The sequence below is a fragment of the Alternaria atra genome, assembly GCF_907166805.1.
Source record: "Alternaria atra isolate CS162 genome assembly, contig: 28, whole genome shotgun sequence".
NCBI lineage: Eukaryota > Fungi > Ascomycota > Dothideomycetes > Pleosporales > Pleosporaceae > Alternaria > Alternaria atra.
Window position 1 is genome coordinate 2,100,205 of NW_025091326.1, and position 15,456 is coordinate 2,115,660.

The 15,456-nt window shown below is 52.7% G+C and overlaps 6 protein-coding genes across 6 annotated transcripts; 3 read left to right on the forward strand and 3 right to left on the reverse strand.

The window, feature by feature from the left end:
• Nucleotides 1-15: 15 nt before the first annotated feature.
• ALTATR162_LOCUS7777 (uncharacterized protein) lies at nt 16-1,850 on the forward strand (the record flags this gene model as incomplete). The annotated part of the gene is made up of 3 exons (XM_043315406.1): nt 16-223; nt 276-1,509; nt 1,565-1,850. The coding sequence occupies 3 exons, from the start codon at nt 16-18 to the stop codon at nt 1,848-1,850; spliced, it is 1,728 nt and encodes a 575-aa protein (XP_043171341.1).
• A 409-nt stretch (nt 1,851-2,259) lies between these two features.
• Nucleotides 2,260-3,968, forward strand: ALTATR162_LOCUS7778 (uncharacterized protein; the record flags this gene model as incomplete). Its single annotated transcript, XM_043315407.1, has 2 exons — nt 2,260-2,441; nt 2,540-3,968. 2 exons carry the CDS (start codon nt 2,260-2,262, stop codon nt 3,966-3,968), a joined length of 1,611 nt encoding a protein of 536 aa, XP_043171342.1.
• A 316-nt stretch (nt 3,969-4,284) lies between these two features.
• On the forward strand, nt 4,285-6,607 carry ALTATR162_LOCUS7779 (uncharacterized protein; the record flags this gene model as incomplete). Its single annotated transcript, XM_043315408.1, has 3 exons — nt 4,285-4,704; nt 4,752-5,968; nt 6,043-6,607. 3 exons carry the CDS (start codon nt 4,285-4,287, stop codon nt 6,605-6,607), a joined length of 2,202 nt encoding a protein of 733 aa, XP_043171343.1.
• A 679-nt stretch (nt 6,608-7,286) lies between these two features.
• ALTATR162_LOCUS7780 (uncharacterized protein) lies at nt 7,287-8,135 on the reverse strand (the record flags this gene model as incomplete). Its single annotated transcript, XM_043315409.1, has 3 exons — nt 7,287-7,788; nt 7,914-7,969; nt 8,079-8,135. The coding sequence occupies 3 exons, from the start codon at nt 8,133-8,135 to the stop codon at nt 7,287-7,289; spliced, it is 615 nt and encodes a 204-aa protein (XP_043171344.1).
• A 1,312-nt stretch (nt 8,136-9,447) lies between these two features.
• On the reverse strand, nt 9,448-10,943 carry ALTATR162_LOCUS7781 (uncharacterized protein; the record flags this gene model as incomplete). Its single annotated transcript, XM_043315410.1, has 2 exons — nt 9,448-10,611; nt 10,662-10,943. The coding sequence occupies 2 exons, from the start codon at nt 10,941-10,943 to the stop codon at nt 9,448-9,450; spliced, it is 1,446 nt and encodes a 481-aa protein (XP_043171345.1).
• A 2,785-nt stretch (nt 10,944-13,728) lies between these two features.
• ALTATR162_LOCUS7782 (uncharacterized protein) lies at nt 13,729-15,420 on the reverse strand (the record flags this gene model as incomplete). The annotated part of the gene is made up of 3 exons (XM_043315411.1): nt 13,729-14,977; nt 15,013-15,256; nt 15,309-15,420. 3 exons carry the CDS (start codon nt 15,418-15,420, stop codon nt 13,729-13,731), a joined length of 1,605 nt encoding a protein of 534 aa, XP_043171346.1.
• Between the last annotated feature and the right edge of the window lie 36 nt (nt 15,421-15,456).

The window sequence follows — 15,456 nt, forward strand, 5'->3', positions numbered from 1 at the left end:
CAGACACTACACAAAATGGCACCCGCATCACTACTGGACCTCGTGTCCGCGCTGCCCGACACGTCAGGATGGGGACCGCCAGTTACCACCGAGTCGATGCTCGACGGCGTGCCCTTCGCGCCTTACTCCAAGGCCGACAAGCTGGGTCGCATGGCCGACTGGACTGAGGGCAAGGACCGCGAGCGGGGAGGACGCCAGCAGTACGGCAACCGCAACTACAGGGGTATGTTTAGACATGGTTGAAGACGATTATATGGAAGCTAACAAGTTTATAGACCAACAGGTATACGGCGCAAACCAGCAGACCAACCCCTTCGCTATCCAGGCCGCCGAAGAGGAGGCGACCTTCTCCGTCGTCGACAACACACGCACATCAGCCCGCGGTCGAGGATTTGGACGAGGCGGCGGCACTGTCTTCCGTGGACGTGGAGGAGCCCGGGGTGGACAGGCGCAACGCGGAGGGCGGGGCACCTTCCAGCGTGTTGGTGGCCGTGGTGGAAACCAGTACGACAACCAGCGTGGTGGACGGGGCGGCAGGGGAGGACGCCGCTTTGGCTGGAGGGACGACAAGCCCCAGCGCAACCGCGATGCTTCCGTGCAGGTCAAGCCCGAATGGAACGTCATGGAGGAGATCGACTTCTCCCGTCTCAGCAAGCTCAACCTGGATACCCACGAAGGCGAGGACATCGACAACTACGGTTTCCTCTACTACTACGACCGCAGCTATGACAAGCAGCCTGGCGCGAAGACCTCGGAGCGAAAACTCAACGTCCTCGACCGTGCTGCCTACAATGTCACCACTTCCAGCGATCCCATCATTCAGGAGCTTGCCGACAAGGACGAGGCTACTGTATTCGCTACCGACGGCGTCCTGTCTATGCTCATGTGCGCCACCAAATCTGTCTACTCCTGGGACTTGGTCTTCACCAAGCGGGGCAACAAGGTCTTCATCGACAAGCGCGATGGCTCAAGTCTGGACATGGTTACTGTCAACGAGAACGCCGCCGACGCGCCCCTCGAAATCTCCGAAGGCAACAAGGACTCCATCAACAGCCCCGGCGCCCTCATGCTCGAAGCCACCCACATCAACAACATCTTCCCCCTCCAGGTCGTTTCCGAGTCCGAGACACAGAAGGTCAACATGCCCCACGAGCACCCCTTCTACAACGAGGAGGTTGAGACCGACCCACCAGCGTCCAAGGCATACAGGTACCGCCGCTTCGATCTGTCTCTGGACAAGGACGAGGAGCCTCTGCACCTGGTTGTCCGGACAGAGCTGGACGCTGTTGTTAAGAACAACATCAACGGTGAAGACCAGTACCTGACCATCAAGGCCCTGAACGAGTTCGACAACAAGGCACAAGGAGCTGGTGGTGCGCTCGACTGGAGATCCAAGTTGGCCAGCCAGCGTGGTGCTGTCCTCGCCACTGAGATGAAGAACAACTCCTGCAAGCTTGCCCGATGGACTGTGCAGAGTATCCTGGCCAAGGCCGACACCATGAAACTTGGGTATGTATTCCTGTGAATCATTTAGTCTATTGAACTTCGGCTAACAGTACGGCAGTTTCGTGTCCCGTACCAACCCCAAGAACAACAACGACCACGTCATTCTCGGTGTCCTTACCGCCAAGCCCCGTGACTTTGCCGCTCAGATGGCCCTTAACCTTAACAACGGATGGGCTATTGTCCGTACTATCGTTGATATGGTATTGAGGATGGATGAGGGCAAGTATGTGCTTGTCAAGGATCCCAACAAGTCTCTTCTTCGCTTGTACTCGGTTCCCATGCACACTTTCGAGGAGGAGGATATCGAGGAGATGCAGGCGCCGAATGAGGAGGACGAGGAGTAACTTTCTTTGGGAAACTAAAACGGGGTGTGGGTTCTTTTCTTTCAGCGATATCCGTAGGGATGGTTTCAACATGATAGACGACATACCATTGAATGACGATGCGGACAGATGTCCTCGGCTGGATGACCATCTCTGGGCGTGACATTGAGTTTGTGAGGCCGTCGCATAAGATACAACAGATCCAGTCGTAGTACTGACCCGTTCGTAAGATTGTGCACAGACCGTACCTGCCAAGTATCGCCAGAGATCCGCCAGGCTGGACCCTTGCCTTCTCCACGTCCCTTTCTCACAACACAAGACAACAATCCGTGCGCGCTTTCTCTTGGGTCGCCTCTCTTTATGTAGTAGTCCTAACGATGGATTTTGGAAATCGACATACACTCCACCTGTTTGCCTCCAGCTATGGACCATGAACTTTTGGTTCACATCTCCACACCAGCAACCCGACAAAACGATCAACTTTACCGTTCCTTGGCTGACGCTTATCTTGACTTCGAGCCGTATCGAAACCAAAGTCAAAGTCAAAGTCATGCGGATGGCTCACAACAGGCCCAACATCATGTATCGAGTCAGTCTACAGGTACTCCTCGAGTAAGCGGCGATGAGGTGGTGCCGAATGCAGGGAGTAGTTCATTCTCCGGGAGTCTCAATGCGTCGATTATATCAACGAGCAAAGATTCGTACGGCAGTTTTCCTTCATATTTGTCGTCCGATGGACGCTCAAGGGGAGATGATGATGTGGAAGAAGATGAGTTTCCGCCGACGTCTAGTCGGCTTGTTCGCCTAGAGCACATCCATCGGAACTGGAAAGCGCATACGACTCCAAAGCCAAGCGCTGTTAGCAAACAGCAATCTACAAAAGATGCTCCAAGCAGTCCAGAGGATGTTGATACGGCCTTTATCGAGGACACGCAAGCTGCGGCTCAGGCGCTGCAGAGTCAAATGCCGGATAGCTTTGAGATGGGTTTTGAGGATACCTATGAAGATGATGAATCAGATGATGATGAGATTGGGAATGAGACTCAAGGGGTGGCTTTGGAGGACGCTGAGCCAGCAGAAGAGTTACCTCAGAGTCAACTGCAAGATAGCTCTCCGATGATCTACGAGGATACCGACGAAGATGATGAAGTCGCTGGAATTTTCACACAAGAGGTTCCCTTGTGTCCAGCTAGGCCAAGTGAACGCACGACCGATATCACGACGGAAGATTCGATTCCACCTCGAGCTACATCCTCTTCCAAGGTACCTGCCGCCGTTGTAACTCGTCGTAAGAGTACGCGCTTGGAAGAAGCTGGTCGTACAGCAAGATCCAAGACATCTGGTTTCTCAGCGCCTGGTACTCCAAAGCCGCATCAAAAGTCTATCGCCATCGCTCCAGAACAACTGGAAGGTTTGCATTCAAACGACGCGTTAAAGGCAGTGGCCTCCTCCAAGGTATCCACCGCGGTTGCGAAACGTCGTAAGAGTAGGCGCCTGGAAGAAGTTAGCGCAGCAGGAGTCCGGGCGTCTGATTCCTCGAAAGCGCAACTTGAGTTTAGCAGCGCTGTTCCAGGACAGCAGGAAGGCTCGCGCTTGATCAAGACGTCAAAGCCGACGGTCTCAACAACACAGCACAACACAAGCGAGAGCAACAGTGAGCACGAACCCAACAAGCACGATCAGTTCATAGACTTCTCCGAGCTTCCGTTCAGTGTATTAGCTCCTGAGCCGAAAATCGGTATAACTAGTCCGGGGACTCTACCCTCACAGATCACACCCTACCTGGCAACCATCAAGACACAAAGTCCCAACCAATTCAACCCAATCAAGAAGCTGCGCTCTCCCGCGCCCGATACACGGGGTTGGTGGTCCATTGACTGTTCGCAATGGCCAGCACAAACCCAAAAAGACTTATGGGACGCAATTTGTGAACTGTTGACAGATGGCAGGCTTGGTTGGGCCACATCATTGCATCGAGAGATTGGTGCTCAGACTCTTGGGGAGGTCAGACTGTATTGCTGGGGAGAGCTTGTAGAGCACATGTGGTTGGTACTGTGGCTTTGCTCCAAAGGGAAAGTAGATGGTGCGGGTCTTAAGTGGTTTGATGCTTGGAAGACCGCGGTATTTGAGATGGAGTAAATCATGTGGAACGCGAAAGATGATCCAGAATTCTGGATATCCAGAGAGGACCATGGACTAGCGTCTACAAACTATCATATGCATAAAGTCAAAGCAATGTTCCAGCTAGCAGTTTCTCTTGTTCGCTGTTTAGTGAACTCTCAATTACCGAATAACGCCCTTGCGCGAGCAACGCCGCATTCCTGCACGCGTGAAACATGAGTGCCAAGAGACACGTCTGGGGTTGCTGACCTTCAACATATTGAGCACCGTAGCGGGTGCGCAACGTTTCCTCGGTCACCGAGCGATGTAATAATATTACCTGAAGAACGCGATCATGTCTTCGCAACCACAACTGCACAATGAAGCGCAAAGGGTCGCTAGCTCCGATGCTGGCACCGACGAGCGCACCCTCTACGACCACACCTCCGACGACGAAGGCTACGACGGTAGACCCTCCGGCGAACTTGGCGAACGCGACCATGATATCTTAGACTCGGAAGACGAGCGCGAGAGGCTTCTTACGCGCGAAGATGGCGGAAAAGGTATACTAGGACGTAAAGGCTCGGGGGTCAAAGTCGGGAAATGGGATAAGAAGAAGGAGATGAAGGAGCGCAGGAAAAGCGGCAACGAGGAGGCAAGCGCGCTCATGTATGAAATGGAAGAAGGCATTGGCGCATCAAGTACGAGTTTCCGCTCGAGAAGGAGTTCAGAGAGCGATGAGCAGCGACTACTTGCGAGCGAGTCGCAAAGAAAGGTATGTAGAGCCTATGAATGCGTGAACGAAGCTAATGGGTGTCCCAGGCACGCAGGAAGAGCCTATACCGACGGATAGCCATATACATATCCATCATCGTCCTCTTCGTCGTCCTCCTCACAGCCACGTACAATCTCTCCACCCCCAAAGACGTCAAAGGCGCAGTAACCATGATATCAAACGGCACTTCTCTCTTCGCACCAACAACAATCCTCATATCGCTCGATGGCTTCCGCGCCGACTTCCTCTACCGAAACCTTACACCCACGCTCAACCAATTCGTTCAAGAAGGCATATCGCCAAAATACATGATGCCCAGTTTCCCCAGCGTCACATTCCCAAACCACTACACAATGGCCACAGGCATGTATCCGGAAGCGCACGGCGTGGTAGGAAACACATTCTGGGACCCGGAACTACAGCAAGAGTTCTACTACACAGATCCAGAACGCAGTTTACAAGCGCACTGGTGGGGCGGCGAACCCCTCTGGGTGACAGCCGAGAAACAAGGAGTGCGCACAGCAGTGCACATGTGGCCTGGTTCCGAAGCCAACATCCTACACCAAGAGGTTGCGTACATTGACAAGTACAACGGGTCGGAAGTGCTTCCTAGCAAGGTCAACCGGATAATGTCTCTACTCGACATGCCCGGCCCCAAGGATATCGGCGCGAGTGCAAACGAGCCGCGTCCCCAACTCATCGCAGCGTACGTCCCGGTCGTAGACGGCGACGGCCATCGTTACGGACCCAACAGCACGGAAATCCGGAGCACGATTGCCAATGCTGATGCAATGGTGGGTGGTATCCTAGCCGGTCTCCAACAGCGTAACCTCACAAACATTGTCAATGTAATCGTCGTGTCGGATCACGGCATGGCTACAACAGACGTGACGCGCCTCATTCAGCTCGAAGACTTGATCGACCCGGAAGAACTTGAACATACTGATGGCTGGCCGCTCTATGGCCTGCGGCCCAAAAAAGACGCGGATTTGCATCGTCTGTACGACCAGCTCAAGGAACGGACAAAGGGGAATCCTAACGTGGATGTTTATCTACGGGATGAGGATATGCCGGAACGCTACCACTTTAGCAAAAACGAGCGTATCGCCCCTTTGTGGATTGTACCCAAGACCGGTTGGGCGATTGTGACGAAAGATGAATTCGACGTCGAAGAGGGAAAGAAGAAGGGCGAGGTGTATCATCCGAGGGGATTGCATGGATACGATTTTGAACACCCATTGATGAGGGCCGTGTTTATTGCTCGGTAAGTTCTCCTTTGATTGTTCACCAATAAGTGTGTATAAGACGCATTTTACTGACTTGCGACTGCCATTTTAGGGGACCGGCTTTTCCGCACAAGGCGGGAAGCAGAATGGACCCGTTCCAGAATATCGAACTATACAACATCGTTTGCGATTCACTTGGTCTCGCTCCGGCGCCCAACAACGGGACGCTGAGATTGCCGTTGAATCCCGTTGGGTTGCACAGTGATAACGACGACGCCGGTAATCATACGCCTGAGGATCCGGTTCCTACGTATACCCTCTCTTCTTCTGTATCGTCACTACCTTCCCAATCAAATCTTGCATCCATGGGCTTCGACTCTTTATCCAGTATCGCAGCTTCGGCGTCGGGATTGGAAGACACGTCCCCTTCGCTTGATCACGAAGCCCCTAGCAGGCCCACACCACCGAGCGGTGGGAAAGGCAGTGGCAAGGACGAGTTGAAAGACAAACAAGGTGACGAAGAAGCTAGTAAGGAGGCGGAAAAGGAAAAAGAGAGTTGGTGGCAGTGGTTGACGCATAAAGCTGACGGGGTCAAGGATTGGGTAGATGGATTCGTACACGATCACGTTCCACAAGGAGAGGGGGAGGAGGACAAGAAGAAGAGTGGTGGGCGATGAGTAGCCGTGTTCGAGAGTTTGGAGTTCTTGGCGTTCTTTTCGTGGGTATAGATGTCAAATGTTGGATCTCTGGCTATTCCGGGACACATGTTGGTATGTTTTGGGATTAGAACTTGAGTGCTTTGATAGTAAAGCTGAGGATGTAATGATACCCGAATGTGTTCTTCTTCAACTCAAGCTGTATTTACATTAAGAACCGATAAGCTACATCATGTTATCATGTCTTGTCAATTTGTTTGTATGCAAGTATAACTTTTTCGTAGTCAGATCTGTGCCATGGCTATATTCTAGTAACGAGCTAAGAATGGCTACGCAAGCACGACCACGTAAGAAAGAAGTACCCTTTATCTGCGTGAACTAGAGAAGAGGTCTTGTGTGTTGTATTATTTCATTTCATTTCGTTGCGATCTAAACAAGTAGGAAACAAGAAGAAGAAGACTAGTAACAAAGTCTACATGATATCGCACTTTGTAGGCAATCCACACGGACCTCCCTCTTTGTCCTTCACTTCTTCCGTCTTTTGCTGGGGTTGTGATGGAGACGTAGCAGGAGCAGCGGCAGCAGTAGCAGTTGGAGCAGCAGCATTGTTTGACGCCGCAACCCCATTCGTACTTGCCCCGTTACCCTCTACCACCGTCTTCTTCTCACCAACATCGCCAGCAGTCTTCCCATCATCTAGTCACGGGTGTGCCTTAGCAACAGCCTCGTAAAAGGCCTTACCCTGAGCCCTGGCAATGCTCAGCTCAAGCTCAGTAGGCTGCCTGCTACCATCACCAGCAGAGAAGGTACCAGCACCCCACGGGCTTCCACCGTGGATCTCCTCCAAGTTGGCCAACATGGCGAAGGCAGTCTTGTAACCCAGGGGCACGTAGATGAAACCGTGGTGCACAAGCGTGCTCATGCTGGTAATGGCAGTAGTCTCCTGGCCACCTCCCAAGGTTCCGGTGGAAACGAAGACACCGGCGTATTTACCCCAGAAGCTGCCTTGCTGCCATTGCTTGCCCGTCTTGTCCCAGAAGGTCTTGAATTGCGCGGGGAAGTTGCCGTAGCGGGTGGGGATACCAAAGAGGATTCCGTCGAACTCTTCGAGGACGGAGGGGTCTTCGAGGACAGGGACAGAGGAGTCCTTGGCGGGTGCGTGCATCTTGTCGAGAACCTCTTGGGGGAGGGTCTCGGCGACTCTGTATGAAGGTTGTTAGTGACCATTCTTGAGGGAGTATGAAAAGGATTGGTGGGGCGTCGATTGGGTAGTTGCCATTGCGTTTGCGAGTACAGAGATGGTGGTGTTGGGGAGAGGGGTACATACTGGAAGACCTTGGCATCACCGCCAGCCTCTTGGATACCCTTCAACTCAGCATCGGCCTGTTTGCGACTATGTCAGCGTAAGCTCTCAATTGGAGACAAGGAACAAGTGGGGAGCCGTCAAGCAAGCAACATTCTGCCAAAACGCAACACAAAACTTTCAACATACCAGCGTCTTGATGTGGCCGTACATGGAGTAGTATACAATCGCGATCTTGGGAGCCATCTTGAGAGAATTGAGGGGGGTATCAAACAACAGTAACAAAGAACAAGTAAGTAGAAGAGCAGATGAGAGATGTGTGCGTTGTTGGGAGGCTTTCGAGGTGGGGTAGTCCCATCTTCTTATACTTGCACCGGGTGCATAGATTAGCTGTTGCACCCTGTCCCTTGCCCTATCTTGTCCTTGTCCCGATCCCCATAATCGTCTCGAAATACATCATGCTTTACACCGGTCGAATAGCACCGAGACCACTTGCATGCTCGATAACTGCTATGCCAGCAAGCTTAGCTACCCAGCTGTCCTGTAACCAACAGCTTCTGCGCCATTCTGCCCCTCATAGCCGCACCGCTAGGCTTATCGAGGCATGGCGGAACGGCTAGCGGCCCACATTTACCCCCAATGCAGTAGCGTCATGGACATTGTCAATCTCTTACCAAAGGCTCATGTAATCGTTGGAAATGGGGTTTTTGGCCCTGCCAAATCTGTTACTATACGAACATCACCCACCGGCGTTCCGGCAAACCTGCTTAGGTGGCTGTCCCATAGACAGATCCCGGGTCCGGAACAACAACAGTTTAGTTGCATTTAGTTCGCGCGGCCATGTTCCGTCTCTTATTCAGCAGCATATCGGTCAGCGTTCGGCGTGTAGACACTTGTAGTGTTACGTTCTTAGCACGGCTTAGGTAAGGTTGACAAGCTCGGATAGAGAAAGAGGTTGGCATCCGGAGTAGTGTGCAATGGGTGATGACTGTGCGGTGTGTAAGCAAAGACGTGCGGAAATGTACCTTGAGCTTGCCCACTTTGGGAGGGTGTGGGTGCGTGGGCTGCAGGTGCGGGGTGTTGCTGTTTATCGCCAAAAGGGAGCCATTGGTAAAATTAGAGATTTCGCGAAGTTTCTCATCGCCTGTTGCGCGTCGTGATCACAGTTGGAGCAGGATGCCAGTATCGAACATGCGCGAATATAGATGCATGCACAGATGATCGATGGAAGAATCTAGATGAGTGAAAAACTTGATTCATTATGTTGATTGTAAGTCGAACGCTAAAATGCTAACAGAATGCAAAGACAAAAAGCAAAAGCCACCCCGCCCTCTCAGATGAAAGATACACAGCAATCGCTTTTCGAGACATGGCCATGTTCTCGTTGTGAATTTCTCCAAATGCATGAATACAATGTGGCTGCTTCAGCCTGGTATCTCTTTGGCTCCAGGCCTGCCGCTCATGCATGTGGTCGTAATTTCGTAAGTAAAAGGTTCGTGATAAAGGTTTACAAGTTGAAGTGAAAGTTCGGCCGTTATTGGTGGATTTAGCCACACAATCATGTTTGGATGGAGAGGAGCCTCCTGCGAACACCAGCTAGGAAGTCGGCCTCGTCGATACGCTGGAACTGCGCCTCTTCTTCTTTTCCGTACAGACCGGTGCTGCCGTAAGGTCCCTTGCCGCTGAAGTCGACGTTTTGTGGCCAGTGCCCATCGGACGAAATCTGCGCCAGGGAAAAATCGCCATGGACGGATTGGAAACCGGGTTCGAAGATGCACTCTGCGAAGAAGAGCTCGACGTACAAGTCGCGAGGGATGGCACTCTCTGCGCGAAGGCGGATGAAGCGACGGGCTTGTTCAAGAAGCTTCTGCAGGGCGTCGGTAGCCTCTTGGGTGGAGCGACCATCCTCATGCTCACACAAGTGCAGAGCGCGTACCTGCAGGTCGCCTGCGAACTTTGCATTGTCGTTTGAGAAGAGATGGGAGCATACAGAAGGAAGCGAGATGGAAAGAGTCTCAAGCTTGGGACAGTTCCGGAAAGTATCGCAGAGATGCTCGCAGTCGCTCGGGGATCCAGGATGTGGGTGCCAGAAGCCATCCTGTGACCGCGGGCTGTGCTCAAGAACCCGGAGAGTCTTGCGAGACGCCTTAACAATCGCCATGACGCCGTCGATGGTGATTGAGGAGTTGCAGGTCAAGTGAAATTCCTCCAGCTGAGTGGCAGTGCGAGCGATGGCGAAGAGATCATTGTTGGTGATGGGCATGAAGCTAGTGTCGCCGAAGATCTTCAGGCGTCGCAGCTGGCTGAAGTTGACCGACTGTAGTGGCTCCAGGTCAACGAGGTTATCCTTGTCTGTTGCTTGCTGCGAGGTAGGGTCGACGCATTGGAGTTCCAGCGACTGCAGTGGCTTGCCAGTACCAGTGAGCACAGTCCGCCAGGCCTTGGCGTCCACGTGACGGATGGCGGTCCATGGAAGAGAGAGCGAGGTGATGTTGGTGCAGTTCTTGAGCGATTGGAATACTAGACGATCGGTCTCGGCGGTGTAGAAACCGTGCACCCACATGCGCCTGATCTTGGCAGCCACTGCTGGGTAGTCGTTGCAGATGCTCACCGTCCGCTTGAGCGAGGCGAAGGGGTCGCGGTAGACAGCTGTGCCAGTTGGACGGTCAATGAGTTCGTAGAGCGGGTAGCTCTCTCGCCTGTTTGATAGCTCGGCCCATCGCTATGTGACGTTAGTATTGTGCCATGGCTAAGTACCTTGGTTGTGCTTACCTCTCCGCCCTTCCAGCGACGGATGTAGACATCCTTGATGGAGTGCTCCAAAGCCCACTCATGCCACTTCCAGCAGACTGATCGTAGTGTGGCAGTCGCATCCCACTTGAGGAGCTCCGGTGGGACCGGGCCTCTTACATAGCGTTGGAGCTTGGCCCTCTCGAGTGGCAATGGTGCTTGCTGGAGACCAAATGTATACGTGGGACCATCACGTATATTGGCCTTGGTAACCTCCTCGAGGATCTGGGTAAGGATTTCGTAGGGGAAGTCGTTGATGTTCATTGAATGTTCGACGACGGTGGTGACGGTAGGGTGACTCGATGTCTATGCTGCTGTTGTAGTTGAAACGTAGGTAAGGTGAGCGAGCAAGTCGTAGTTAGTCAGGTGTATGGATTTTGGAGTGAACCCTGGAAGGCACTTTGGACTCTTATAGTGACACAATGCTACTGCAGAGATTTATTTGGCACAAAGAGCTCCGTGGTTGTTTGTTAGTCAGACGTCTTGTGTCTTCCCCAGGTCCTTGCGCAAGCGCCAACGACTCGGACGCTAGACCGACATGGTCCATGAGCTAGAAGGATCAATTCTCAGCAGAGGCGAGCCAATAGGGTGATTGGCAGCACGTTGCACGCGTATAGTCTTGCGAGGGAAAGTGGTTGTGAGGTTAGGTTCTCTTTACGTCACGGTGGCTTGGCGAGCTCGGGTTTGCTGGGGCGGCGATTCAAAGCAGAAAATTGGCTTCACGTGGCTCGTGGCTGGCGTTTCGATTACCCCCAGGAAATTCAATCCGCAGGCCACCTGACCACCAATGACACATGGAAATCTCTGACGAGACCTTCCGACCATCTTTCACCATCCCCGTGCCTGCATGGCGCCTTTCTGCTGGGTCCAACTTCCGTTACTTCCATGCTGTCGCGTCGTGTCGCCCTGTCTTGGTGCCGTCGACCGCCGTCTTCATACCTCGTCTCACGACAATGCACTGACTGCCAGCATTGTGGCTTGTTGTGCCATATTACATCCGACGCACTGGGCACTTGCACCATCTCCGCATCTCCAGACGGTTGTGGTTGCGGTTGCGGGTGTCGCCATCTATGTCATGTCTCGCACCTTCTGTCGTCAAACGGACCACGTCTGACGCACAACAGCGCCGTACACGGCCAGCCTTGCAACACCCTGTTTACCGTGATCACGATAATTCCAGAACGTACCGGACCTCCTCGTTTGGTCTTTGCGAATTGTGCAACGCACGGTATGCAACTTACGCAGAACTCATGTCATGGCCATTCCCCAAACTTCACACCCAGAGTGGACCAGCCTGCAAAATCTTCACGATGCATGGGCACATTCCTCTGGTGACACGTATTCTCCAGTCTGTTGCATGAGTTGGAGCTTAGGCCTCTCACCATCGTGTTCTCCTCGACTTATTTGGTAATATCTTACGTCTTCGAAACTTCCCCGCTATGCGACTTCTCCGCAACCAAGAATCAAACACCGTTACGGGAACTACTCTAGCTCAGCACTTGAGCCGAGCACACTACACAGCGATTCCCAAACAGCAGAGTAAACTAGTCTATGAGATGCTGACTTTGATTAGAGTGATGATGGTGCAACCACGAGACAGCTTCAGTATGTTCGACAGGTGTCTGCGCAAACGAGCACAACAGGCCGATCGCTACATCGAACTGTGCCTCTTGACAACACTCCAGCGTCTTTCTGAGCACCCCTGATTTCCTTTTTTTGGTTTCTATAAGCTAAGGAAATACGCTACCCCGCAAAGATCTCAGCGACCCCTGATCAGCTCGCTTCCACGAAGTTCATCTAGGTCTGAGACGATCAGACCGGCAAGCTAGGCTACGGGATAAACATTCCGCTTCCACTAGAGCCGTCGGACATTGCCTACACTATGCCGCTGCGAGGCGAGCCTGCTCGCCCAAACTCAATTGTCGGCTTCGCTGTTCGTCCGGCTGGACGTGCGCCACCGAGAGTCACGGGGCTGCACAACTCAGCTGACATGGTGCTTTCCAGCGCTAAGAGCCGCAACACCACCGAGAAAGTATCGTGACCTTCCTTTTTCGCCCCTTGGATTCTTACGCACGAGGCTTTAGCTTTGTGCTGACCGTCGGTGCCTCCCGGATGCGGAGTTGGTGTCTGTGCTTTTCAGTCTGTGCGGTGTGCAAAGCACATCAAACTAGTCGCACGATGTTCAGTCGATCAGAGAAGCAAGGTACTGCTATCCTTTGGTGGGCAGCAACATATCTGAGTACCCAACGTGTGTTCAGCTTCCCCTAAGCGGTAGTCGAATTAGCTACTAGTCTCATGCTAGGCCTCTAAGCTAGCCTTATATCCCACCGCATCCCATCTTGAACGACACGAGAGTTCCCGCGTAAGCAACGGCTCAATGTGACAGAGAGAGAACACAACGTGTCGTCTAGAGCACAAGTCGATGGGCATGCGACCCTACTTCTCACTAACAGATTGTTCGAGTCAGACCCTAACCTCAATCAACGTTCCCATCTCTATTTTACAGTATCGAGGTCCGAGGTACGTCTGAACCACCATCGTACCGCACGACCTCGTATACTATGCGATAAGGCTAGTATCTGCGATGTCGCCTCATTCATCTGAGGCTCGTGTACTATGAGATAGGGACACTGGCTGCTGGGGACTCGAAAGAGCCTGATGTGTACATGTTCCCGTCGTTGGCGTTGTGTCACTCGAGATAGGGATATCAAGCTTTGGACACACAGGAACCTCACGTACACGCCCCTTCCCGTCGTTGGCGCTGTCTTACGCTAGACGAGGGTGTGTTCTTCATATGGTACAAGAGCGGCCATTTGTACGCTGACAGGTTGTTGTTGCTGTGATGTAAGCTTAGGGTAGTAAACGTGGATGGCACAGAGGGTTTCGCATAGAGTAGCCATTCCATTTCGTTTCGTTAGAAGAAAGGACAGAAAATCATTATTGGGGGTATCTAACCTATTCAAACCAAATCACAAAAGTATGCCATCATTACCCTGACCACCATTGTCCAATCCCCTTGCTCCTCTCCTTCTTCTCCCATACCCCTTTGTTACCTCCGCCTAGCCCCCATACTCTCAACATTATTCGCATGCGCAAGTAGATACTTGCAACATGTCAACGTATACTTGCAAGCTTTCGTCCACCCCTCATCTTTATTCAACGCGAGTTTAATACTCTGATCATGTATGCGATCTTTCCGTATCTCGTATGGCATCTTGACGCCACCTAGGGGGCCTCCTTGACCACCACCCATTCCTCCAGCTCCCATACCACTGCCGGGTGTTGCAGTAGCCGAGTTCTCGACAAACTCGCCAAGTTGACGCAGACATTCCAAGAATGCGACCATGGCTGTATCAAACTTCCTGTGTAAGAAGCCAAAGTTTATAGGAAAGTCACCGGAGGAATACAACTCGAGTCTATGTTTGCTCACTTGAGGGGAGCTCGCACTCGTACTACCGTGATGACCTGGTTGACGTGTCGACTCCGCGTTTGAAGTACCACCACCACCGCCGCCTTTAGCTTCTAAACGGGTAATGGTAGATGTAGAGCCCATGGGACAAAGTTCGTAGCCGTCGAATTTATACCCTAGTCGCTCAGCCAGCGTAGCAAGCAACAAACATGTCTGCCCCCATGCGGCGTTTATCTCCGGCCAGTCGACATAAGGGTTTGGCAGGCGCCCAAGCCTTAAACCATTGATGGTGGCGAAATGGTTGTCGTGCGTTATATTGAAAGTATCATTATACACACTTCTTCTCTGCAGCTGATTCAGAACCTGCGCATCATGCGCATACCGCGTTGCGAGCGCATCACGCTCATTCTGTATCTCCGTCAACGTAGTGTTGAATTCGTTTCTCGACTTCCAGAACTCGCTTTCTTCGATATCGAGGCTGCGGGACTCGGCTTCTAGGGCCGCAAGCTGGTTGTCTAGTTCGAATTTTTCGGCTTCGAGGGCTTCGAGTTGGGTTATGGCGACGGCTTCGGCCTTTTTCGCTGCTTTGAGGGCGGCTTCGGCTACTCGGACCTCGTCGGCCGAGGGCACGTCGGTGTTGGCGCGCCGGAGGTAGTCGACATAAGCGTCGCGTTCGCGGGTTGCGACGCCGAGCCGCTTTTGGAGACCGTCGATGAGGAGGTCGGTGCATTCTACGCAGATGGGGTGGTCGATGTCGGAGCGTGCGGATAGGATTTCGAACATGCGATTTGTCGTCTCCAGCCCATCTGCCAAACTTGCACCGCCTGGTATGCTTGGACCGTTTGTGAAGCTCTTCCGTCGTGCCTTGTCGTTTGCACTCGGCTTCTCGCTGCTTGTTTGTGGTTTCCGGCTTGGGCTTCGAACGGAGGGGCGGGTGGGTCTATCATCGACTCGGACATGTGTACGTCGATGAAGGACATGGCGGGGTTCTGGGGGCCATTTGTGAGTCCTGAAGGTGGTGCGCCTTGTATGTTGCGTTTAAAGGTAGGGTTCCTGGCATCCTTGGCCGCATCTTGATATGTCTTCAGGTGTTCGGGAGGGTTGGGAGGGCGCGACTGGCGGTTTGGTGATATTCTTGATACTGGCTGCTGGGCTGATAGTGTGGAATCTGGAGTACATTATTACCATGTGCTAGAGTCTGTAGTAATATGGATGTTTACCAGTCAATAACTTGAAGGCTGCCGGGTTGAGCTGGTCAATGGAGGCATCGATGTCTATTGGCGTCCGGCATTTCTGGCAAGCCAAGCCCGGCTGTTTCTTATCGTTGGCCATGTTGTCATGAGTTGTGGTTCTTCATGCTTTGAGGGA